This window comes from Triturus cristatus, chromosome 10 (genome assembly GCF_964204655.1).
Source record: "Triturus cristatus chromosome 10, aTriCri1.1, whole genome shotgun sequence".
NCBI lineage: Eukaryota > Metazoa > Chordata > Amphibia > Caudata > Salamandridae > Triturus > Triturus cristatus.
Window position 1 is genome coordinate 343,959,030 of NC_140593.1, and position 10,848 is coordinate 343,969,877.

The following is a 10,848-nucleotide window of genomic DNA, read 5'->3' on the forward strand; positions in this document are numbered from 1 at the left end:
CACATTCAACCTCTCACACACCCATACAACCTATTAAACACCAACTCACAGACCCATACAGCCACTCACACACCCACTAACAGACCTATACAGCCACTCACACACCCACTGACAGATCCATACAGTCTATCACACACCAATACAGCCACCCAGACACCCACTCACACACTGATATAAACAGTCAAACAGCCACTGAGAGGACATGTCTTGGAAATAGTATCATTAAGTAGTAAAGATAGAATAGTACTTTAGCTTATGCAGTAGCTTAGTATCTATCTTTAAGTCTCAGAAATGTTCACAAAACACTTACACTCACTAGATGATGTCACCAGTGATGTCATTTGAGATGCAATTAGTGATGTTATCATTGATGTCACTGACCATATCATGAGTGATGTAATATGTGAGGTCATAAGCAGTGGCATAAGTTATTGTTAGGTCAAGTAACTATAACTGCAGAATTTCTATGGTTTTGTGGATGTGAAATATGAGCCTGTGACACCTGGGAACCCTGCATGCAGGTTCCCATGTTGAGGCACAGACAAAGGAGCCCATCCCTGACTGGCCCTGCCCGCTCATCGTGTGGGCAACACATGAGCCGCCAGCACTCTTCTGGCCTACCCGCTTCTGCATTGATTGTGGCTGGCCTCCCACTCCCCCAAGTCACGGGCACAGTGAGCAGGGCGGGCAGGCTATACGAGGAAGTGGGGTGACACTCCCCTCCCTCCCTTTATGCCTTCGGGGGCCCAGGGTTGTAGGTCCAGGGCACTTTTATCCATCACGAGGGAGTGAAACGATGCTCCCTCGAAGTCGTCTTCTTCTCGAGCCCAGGAAAGGGGTCTTGGGCCATTTTTGCCTCTCGCAGGGAAATCATGACGGTGCTTCCCCTCAGTTTCTTCTTCCCGGAGCCCCATGTGTTTCATCACTGGTAAAAAAAAAAAAGGTCAAAGGCTGCCAAACTTCAGTCACAACTCGGGCCCTGTTGGGCCATTTTACTTGCTTTTGGCCTCTTTCTGCACCTGGTGGCAAGCACCAGTCAACTAGGGCAGTTGCAGCTGAACTCCTTACCCCCCACAACAGTGCAGTCATCAGAGAGCTGGTTTTTAATAGCTCCCTGATCCAGATTTTCTCTTTGCTCTGGGCTTCTCTCACAACATTTTCTACCAGTATTAGTATCCAGAGTCATTTTGTAACATACTAATGATTTCATGATGACTTTCCTCTTTCGCTGAGCAGCATTTGTCATTTCCTCATATTAATCCAGTTTTACTTTTCTCAATATTTAGACAATGCAACCAGCCAGAGTATAATCAATGTGTGGGAGAAAAGCAATGTGCAGTATAATGTGCTTTCCCACAAGACAAATGTCTTTTAAATGTTCCATAGCATTCCTCCATCGGAAAGGACATAGCACCAAACCTCCACCCCATTTTGCTCTGCTCCCTTTCAGTTGCTGTCCATGGATTTTATGGTCCTATACATGTACTTTCAAATTGGGCAAATATTCCCGGAACTCACATTTAAAATATCCCTGCCATGCTTGGAGTTTTCCGCGCATGTCAGGAACATGTTCAGCATTTTACTGGGCGGGACTGACATGTCCACCATGGTGGCCTTGCACACAAGTGACCCCACCTTAAGTGGAGGCCGCCAGTCAACTTATATTGGGCAGCCATCCTGCCATCATTTTTGGCAGGGACCTAAAAAGGAATGAAATAATAAAATCCTTGTGTGAATTTTATAAATAGTTTGCCGACAATACTGCCCTGGCCACTGAATTTAAGAAATGTATCAGGGCGAGGAATACATCACCAACTAACTGCCTTTTCAACCGTTTTTCAACAAGTATTATATATATATCTAGCAGTGCACTCCAATCTACTTGGGCGATGCCCTGATAAGGTATCCGTGGAAGTGGTTCTATACATACCTACATATATATAGATATACATACAAAGTAGCCCATACATCAGCTCAAACTGAATCTATTTTGAAAATGATTCCCTGCAATATCCCAAGTGCAGTGATGCAATACATGGCTCGAATGTAGTTTTTAAAAATTAGGACAATTATCCTTAGTGTTAAAGAAGTGGGGGGGTCTTCATTCACCTTACCTCAGCTTGCTACATGGAACCCAGCGAATTAGTTGCCAACTCCACAGACGGTGTACTGTCTCTTTGTAACATTGAAGGCAAGGCAGCTGTTCCCTGAGCATTGTAACATGAAACTCTGTTTGCCAAAGCATAGTGCATTGCCAAAATTTCAATAAATGTTTCATCAGAGAAAGTAATTCCCAATGAGCATTGATAGCAGTCATATTGGCATCTGTGTATTTTTTTGTAACTCTGTCGTAGAAAATATTTAAGTTAAGCTAAAGATTCATTCTTGGGTATAATTTTGTAAATGACAAAAAGACAAGGTCTACATATCTTCAATTGTCTCATGGTCCTTCTCATGTTAGGCCTGTGCTGTTCGGCCATCTCTGTTAACTGTTTGCATGTTTTACTCTAAATCCTCCAGGGACCCCCTACAAGAGAAGATAGCTTTGTGCAAAGGTACAGCTCGGATCCGACTGTACTCCTACATGACGACAACATCGATGATCGATTCCTGCCGGCGCCTGGTTAGTATTTGACTCTCAAGTCTGATGCGAAATCAGCTCATGCGTAGTTTGGGAGGTGTTCATCTTTCAGTTTTCCTCTCACATAACTGCTGTGCCCTACTTGATCTGTGTCAATCAACCACATTTTTTGACAATTTCCTAAATTTCCATATACATTTTTCCCAGCATATATAATTAATAGCTGGAAAATGTTAGGAGACATTCTTGAGATCTCGAATGTGCTCTAAGGAGTCTGGACAGGTTCAATGATTGCTTTCTACCCAGCCCTGTGAGGTGCGACCAGTACCTTAACTAAGGTACAAGAGGTTATTTGAGCTTTCATGGCGTCCCCAGACAACCTCAAGCAGAACCCCATAACCTTAGGGCATCCCCAGCCATTGCTATGTGATTGTATGTCGGAGCCATGAAAGTAGGTGCAAGACTGATACTATTTTTAGTCTCAGCTGAAAAAAGCTTTCGCTCTCAGTGACGGAAAAATGTTTGTACAAAAGGTTATATGGAGATAACTGCAAGAGAGAGTTGTTCTGGAGACGGATTACAGGAGTTCTGCTATGATGCAAAATATCATGTCCCATTTCACAAATGTGCTCTATACAGTGCTTTAAAATGTCAGTTTCTAATATTTGAATGGAGCTAGCTAAAGAATATTACCAGAAATACTTATTTGGAGTACAAATCTGTAAAAGACAAATTAAGTTAACAGCAACATATAGTTTTCAATGATAGTTAAAGAAAAGTTGTATTTGAAAAGAACCAACTAAAAACAGGATAGGGAAGAAGAGCAGTAGCAGAGAGGTGGGATGGGAGGCGGTAAAGGAACAATGAGGGCAGTGTAGTGGGCCTTCCAAGGGTATGGCTCTGCAAAATGGAGTGCACATCCACAGGCTTGCATGTTACAGGCTGTAACCAGAAATATTTGAAAAAAATATACAGCAAAATGTTTGAAATTGTTGAGTGCTATTTGTGAGTGTCAACACTTCAGATATTCACACTGCTCAATTTCCACAATGCAATGTACAGACATTCTGAAACACAATAATATACACCTCTGAGTCTCAATGCACACAAGTACGTCTAATAGCCTCCCTACAAATGGGAGAATAAACTGTACACACTGAGGAATCAGCATCTTGCACAATTATACTATGTACAATGAAGTTTAGGTTGGCTTTCTCAAGTCTGCACAAAGTTCTGTTTGCTTGAAGTCCTCTCCGCTTTTATCAATTGCCAGTGAAATCATCATCTCAATTCCGCCATAACAATTTATAATGAAACTGGACGACAAGTTTCATGGACATACCACACCCAAGCTGTGCACTAAAACCCAGACACATTAGTTCAGTTAGAAACAAAACTGTGGAATTCATCCCTGGGACATTGCACAGTATTGGGGAACACATGAGTAGACACATGCAATCATTTCGCATCCCCCTGCTTTTACTCAATACCATGTCATAAACTATAATTGCATGCATGGTGATACCGTACAAAGCCAGTCATTTTAAGTGTAGAGTTACCACCCTGCTATTATTAACTAGGCCTTTAGTCAGCAAGACTAACAAGGCAATTGGTACATATTAAACATAATATCAATTCCGCATATTTGAGGATCCATCGGAGATACAGTTTGATAGAAATGGCTTTAATTAAAGAATATTTAAGAAGAGGCTACTACTAACAGCTGTGTTGCAGCAAATATGCATGATTTGCATCAAATGGTCACAGATAACGTGTTTGCCTGAATGGTGATTTGAATACAGTTTTAGTAATTGAATGGATCATTTAACATATCCCTTAGTCCAAATGTCTTTGCTCAACCCACTGTGAATGAAAGTTGAGAGATTTTTTCAAGGTCGTCTTGTACAGGGCAAATAAACAATGTAGGCTCACGGTTTTAATGTCCGAGATAATGCACATCAAATACTGAAAGGATCTTGCTTTCTCTGAGCAAAGCAGAAAGGTGATTGGCTTGTACAGGCCTAGCTTTTCCCAGGCCCATTGCTTTTTGGTCTGATCAAACTATGCAGTTTTATTCTGGGCCCATATTGCTGCATCTCATGTAAGTCAACAGACCATTTTGGTATTGTAGGCAAATACAAGACCCTGGCCCAATCTATTACCCAAAGAGTAACTGAATTTAGCCAGACTTGCCATAATTGGTTAGGACATTGTTCTTTTCAGCTATAGAAGTTGCTTCCAGGTAAATCTGTTATCAATTATGACACAAATATTTATTTTTTACACTACCTCCTAATTAGTACCTTTAGAGCTCTATGAGAAGAAGAGATCATATTTCTCAAATCTCTGTACTTTTTAGAGGCTGATGTGGAGAAGGCTGATATTGCAATAGTCTTCTACTCCTTGCTACAAGTGCTGTAACCTAACTTGAATGTGGTTAAAAAGCAATGAACCCTCAGATTCGAACAAAACCAGAGCTATGCGATTTACCAATCTTGCGGCATACGCTAACGCTATTAAAAGTGGCACTGCCCACGTTAGACAATAATGAAACTGAAACACAGCCTTGTTTTACTCCTCTATAAGCAGGTACTTTACTAGAGATGCTAGCCAATGTTCTGATCCATGTGGATGTCCATGTTAAATATGCACACCAAACTACTCCTGGCAAGAGGACTAAATCAGTTTTCAGAATAGGAGTCGGAAAGGAAACCCCCTATATTGATTCAGGGTATAAGAGGAGTCGTTTTTACATGGGAAACAAAAACAGATAATTTGCAAGCGAACATTTTCATTCCATTTATGCATGCAGAACTGTATTTCTTGTTACAGTTCTTCATGCAAAAACGTTATATATTTGAGTAGCCATGGAAATCTAAGTCATAGATTTTCATTACTACTGCTGGGATTCTTGAAAAATCAATTAAAAGTTGATAATAGCTCTTAAAATGGGAGTTATTGTATGGGAGGAACATTTGCCACCAACCTTTGTGAATCTGGCTGCCAGTCTCCAATAAAGTGTGCATACACATAATGAATATTAAGTTGAGTATATTATAAGAGTTGTAGTTTTTCATACCACAAACTATCCTGGCAAACATCTTGTTTGAAATCACATTAAGGTACATACTTATCATAGAGAACATAGGTTAGCTATGCTATTTTGAACTAAAAGGATGTACCACAATAACATATATTACAATGTAATTTTTCCTGATGTACATCGTTAGCCCATCTACCAGATATCTTTTTCCTTTCTCTTGATCCAGACATAAATGCAAACAGTTCCGTGTACACTTCAGATCAGTTAGTTTCACCAAATATGGTCACGAACTAATGGTGCGCTCACAGTTTAATCAGTTAGTGTAACATGTTCACGTCTAGTATGCATTCTCCCGCTTTGTTTAATCTTATTACAGAGAGCACAGAATTTCAATATTTCAGTGCATCTATATGAAAAAATCTTCTAATTACTGAAGTCATCACTGACTAAAATTTACATTATCCTGATAAATTCCGTCATCATAGATGTGTGGAGGGATAGAAGTTGTTCAACAAGAACTTTATATACATTGGGCCATTTTCCTGCTAAGTGTCTTCAACTTGGGCAGCCAGAATTGACAGCGTGAATAGGATCTAAGGGCTCATAGCTTTAACTTATTGTGAGTGGCTCAGACTGCAGTATTGTGGGAACAGCCCAGAGACATTCCCTTCTGTCCATTCGATTTGCACAGTTGCTTCCTCAAACCTGGGCCCAATAGAGTGCAACAGGTGGCACTCTTGCAGACAGAATTATTCTCATGATTGTGATGCTATTAAACTGTGTTGTAAACCTACCACCTTGCTACACACTTCTACACTACCTTTCTAAAAAAATCTGTCAAGAATAAGTAGAACCGCCATTTTTTCAGGGTTTGTTCCACGCTGTCCAAGTTAAAGGTAGGACAGCATGGGTGCCCTTGTTTGTCTGACTGGTGCTGTAAACAATTAATAAATTAGTAACTTATTTGTGTGTGAGGGAATTGGGGAAGTAGTCAATCTCAGGTCCTTTCAATTAGAAATTTGATCCACAGCTCAGGGCATCACGAGGGCCCTGCAAAACATCTGACGTCAATGCAGCTTATATAACCTGGCATGACCCCACTAATAATTTGGCGAATGTGGCTCCCACGGACAGGCACTGTTTTAGTTATAGGGCAGCATATGAATGATTAGTTTCATAGGTAGTGCTGATAATTAGTTTCGGATGTAGTGTTTCATACTGCACTGTGACTCTGAAGCACTATAAATAATGGGTGAATGTATGACGTTACAACACATACATTTACAACGCATGCCTTAACAACGCAGTTTTTACATCGCAACATCCTTTACAACAGATACATTTCCATCGTGTGCCATTACAACAACTTTTTTTAAACTACATCTGCAACGCATTCCATTACATCGCATTATACCTTTACAACGCATACCATTACAACACATACCATTACATTACATTTAAGGTCAGTGTTGGATAGTGTAGGGGTAAAAGTTACTATTCTAACTCCAGTGGGTGCAACAGTAGGGTAAGTGTTGGATAGTGTAGGGGTACAAATTACTATTCTAACTCCAGTGGGTGCAACAGTAGGGTAAGTGTTGGATAGTGCAGGGGTAAAAATTGCTATTCTAACTCCAGGGGGTGCAACAGTAGGGTAAGTGTTGGCTAGTGTAGGGGTACTATGCGTTGTAATGGTATGCGATGTAATGACATGCGATGTAATGCCTGTGTTGTAGTGACATGCGTTGTAGTATCATGCGTTGTAGTGACATGCAATGTAATGGCTGCATTGTAGTGACATACGTTGTAAATGATGTTGCGATGTAATGACTGCGTTGTAAATGTAGTGCGATGTAATGACTGCGTTGTAAAGGTTGTTTCCCATAATGGGTGTTAGTGCTGCACTTGCTGGCCTCAGAATGCATTTGCTAGACTCAGAAGTCTGCGTGTAAGCTCAGGTCACAGTTTTAAATCGTCATAAAATAGGTGTAGTGTATCTGATCTAAAGCACTGCATGAAACATTGGTCACAGATTTGTCTTCTCTGTAAGGTAGATAGGTGGGTTACCAATTTTGTTGCAGAGATCCTTCTGTAAGCAGTGGGCCCCCATTTCCATTCCTGGTAAAATTACTTATGCACATGTCAAGAAACTGCATGTTAAATGCAAGGCAGAATTTGGATCCTTGCAGATTTTTAATCAATCTTTAAGTCAAAAGTTAAGTGTCGAAAAATGTGGTCAGTTGAGCAGCAATAAACATTTACAATTAAGTAGCAGAAAAGTCGAGCTGTCTTGTGCTACATGCCTAGTTATTATTAGTGTAGTACAAGTCAGACATGTTTTTCCTGGTGCCACTGGGTGGTGGTCCTTGGCTAGCTTGCTTCTGGTTCCCTATCGTCCCTTTGTATGCAATGGGAAAGGGAATCTAATTGTGCTGCCATGGCATCAATAGCAGACCCAATTTGCAGTGTGCTCTTACTTTCATGTGTATTTGTAAAGCGCAAATTCACCCAGAAGGGTATCTTGGCGCTGAATAACAGACATTTATTGTTACCCTACTGTACTCATTTTATTAAACTCAGAAGGATGAAAGGAGAAGTGGACCCGCTGGGATTTGAACCTATGACCAGGAGATCAAACACAGGCCCCTACAGTGGAAGGAATGGTCCACTCTGGCTTACTTGCTTGGGCAGTGGCATGAGGCCAGAGATCTGGTTCTTTTGCTACGTTTTATCCTGTTAGAGTGGTGGGAAATGTGTGGTTCTCCTGCAATGTGTGCCAGATTGGATGGAGATCGTGTTCATATTTCTGACCTCCACCTCTACTTACTCCCCATGGGCATCTAGCTATGGTCCCTTCTTCTGCGGAGGAAGAATAGACCGCTCTTGGCTTGGACTCAGTCACCCATCTTCTCGCTTCACTCCAGTCCCACTTGTCCTGCCTATCATTATCTCCCTTCAAACCATGCCTTTTTTAATAACAGATCAAGGATTTATTTCACACTGCCTTCGAACAAATGAGGTAGAGTCGCTTTTTTGTTTTCAAAAACTCCAAATAGCACGATGTTACATCACATGGCCTGAAGACCAGTGACTTCATCACAGGAGTAACACATCACAAGATACTGATCAGACTTTAAAGAATTATGTAATAATTCTTGTTGCATGTCAGGGGCAATTCTGATCACCCTGGGTAGATTTCCCTTGCACTCTATGCAAGCAGAAGCACACCAACTTACCATTTTGAACAGGGAAAACAGACAGGTGGTGTCCCACAAGTCTCTACTGTACTTACCCAGAAGAGTTTGCATTTAGAATGTAACAGTAATACAAGTAGTACAGAGATACAGGTTTTTGAATGGGTTTTCTTTTCTTTAACTGAGCACACACAAGAAATATGCAGCACTATTTTAATAAGCATTATTAGAAAACAATCTACTTAAGCTGTCTCGGTGCCACAGTCTTCTCACACAGCACCGTACCTTATTAAGAAATCTCAGGCTCAGAGCCGCGGCTCGTGCAGGAAAGAGCAGTCGGCGGTGGGGCCGGCTAGAGGGGGGATTCCGATGGTCGATGACGAGGGGAAATTAAATAAATAAATAATCTTCCCTCGTCATCGTCTGTCAAAATCCCCAAGGCCCCACCGTCTCACCGCTCTTACCTGTATGGGCCACGACTGCAGGCTCATCTCCCACTACAATATTGACACAGATAAAGCCCTGACGAGTAGTCAAGAGACTAATCATTCTCTGTTCTTGTAAATTTTTAACTATCAAGTTAAGATCATCTGTACTGTATTTGTCATTTTGTAATATTGTCAGGCATTTTTTATGTATTTACCCAGATGGTTTCATGAATGTTTAAGATGAATGTATAACTTTCTTATTTATTTGCTTTTTAGAATACGTGAACCAAATTGTTTCCAAAAGGCCAAGTGAATCCAATGTGCAGAATCCAGTCTACCACAATCTGGCACTTGTTCTGTCTCCGACGGCTTACCACTACCAGAACTCCCAAAGCATGGCCGTCAACAACCCTGAGTACTTGAACACAGCCCATCCTTTAATGACCAATGGCACTGGCAAAGGTGAATTATGGGACCAGCAAGAGAACCACCAGATTAGTCTTGACAACCCAGACTACCAACAAGACTTTTTCCCTAAGGAATCTAAGACTAATGGCATTCTACTGCTTTCCATAGCAGAAAACCCTGAGTATTTGGAGGCTGGAGGACCCTGATGTGCTCACATGAACCTATCAGCACATTTGGATGCTAGACAAAACATTCCTTCATTGCTGGAAAAACTTTAACCCATTTGGGTGTTTTACGCTCATCCTTTTTATCTGACCAATGAGAAAGACATTAATGAATCTTCAGAACACGTTTAGCGTGTGCATGGTAGCTGCAACCACTGCAGTCATTCTAAGCGTCCCTCTATTCGTTCCTGTACATACAGCTGCACACATTGTACATATGGATTTTTACCAATATAAACCCTTATTTCCATTTTTTTTGTTTTTTTTACAATTTAAGACCAACAGCAATGACACCATTTGGATATTCTTGTGAACACTTTTTTTTCGGTAAAATTATGAATTCCGTTGTTTTGTATGTCATTTTTTAACTTCAGCAGCCGAATTCTGGCACAGGTCTATGGACAGTGTGGAACCTTGAACCATGGATTCTTAGCTGATGATGGCCGACTTCTAAGCAGCTATCTAAGTATTACAGATGTACATGATTTGGATTAGGTAATGTTCTCCAATATTTGTGTCACGTCAATAAACATAGTATGTAAATAGCATTCATGGCTCCCTTCTTGAAGTGCGGATTGGTAGTGGAAGTATTGGTGCAAAAGCCCAGTGATGACACCAATTGTGCTAGCTCAATAATGAAAAGTCACACATCATTTTAACCATTGTCAACCTATGTTGTTAGTCATTCCACCTTAAAACTGTTTCTGATTTTACATGTCTTCTTTTTTTTATTTTCCTAAAGTTACTGGTTAATAATAGTGTTCTAAATTTAGTGAACACAAAGCAGCTTTTGAAGGGAGATTTATACAGTATTTTTAGGGTTTTCAAACATGGAACAATATTGAAAGGCCAGCAGAGCACTTTACTGAATTAGTTTTATTTTGGTCGGAGACTTTCAAGCATGGGGTGCAGGACCTAAATGAGGGCGGATTACAGGAAACAGGATGTGATGAGATGGGATGGGAAAATATAA

General features: G+C 40.8%; 1 protein-coding gene across 1 annotated transcript in view; it reads left to right on the top strand.

The window, feature by feature from the left end:
* The window catches only part of EGFR (epidermal growth factor receptor), a 569,017-nt gene extending 558,594 nt beyond the window's left edge, over positions 1 to 10,423 (top strand). Inside the window, exons 27-28 of the mRNA XM_085631553.1 lie at positions 2,521 to 2,623; positions 9,520 to 10,423. Of these exons, the coding sequence (XP_085487679.1) occupies positions 2,521 to 2,623; positions 9,520 to 9,857 (441 nt within the window). The 3' untranslated portion in view covers positions 9,858 to 10,423. The remainder of the gene's footprint in view (positions 1 to 2,520; positions 2,624 to 9,519) is intronic.
* Positions 10,424 to 10,848: the final 425 nt, after the last annotated feature.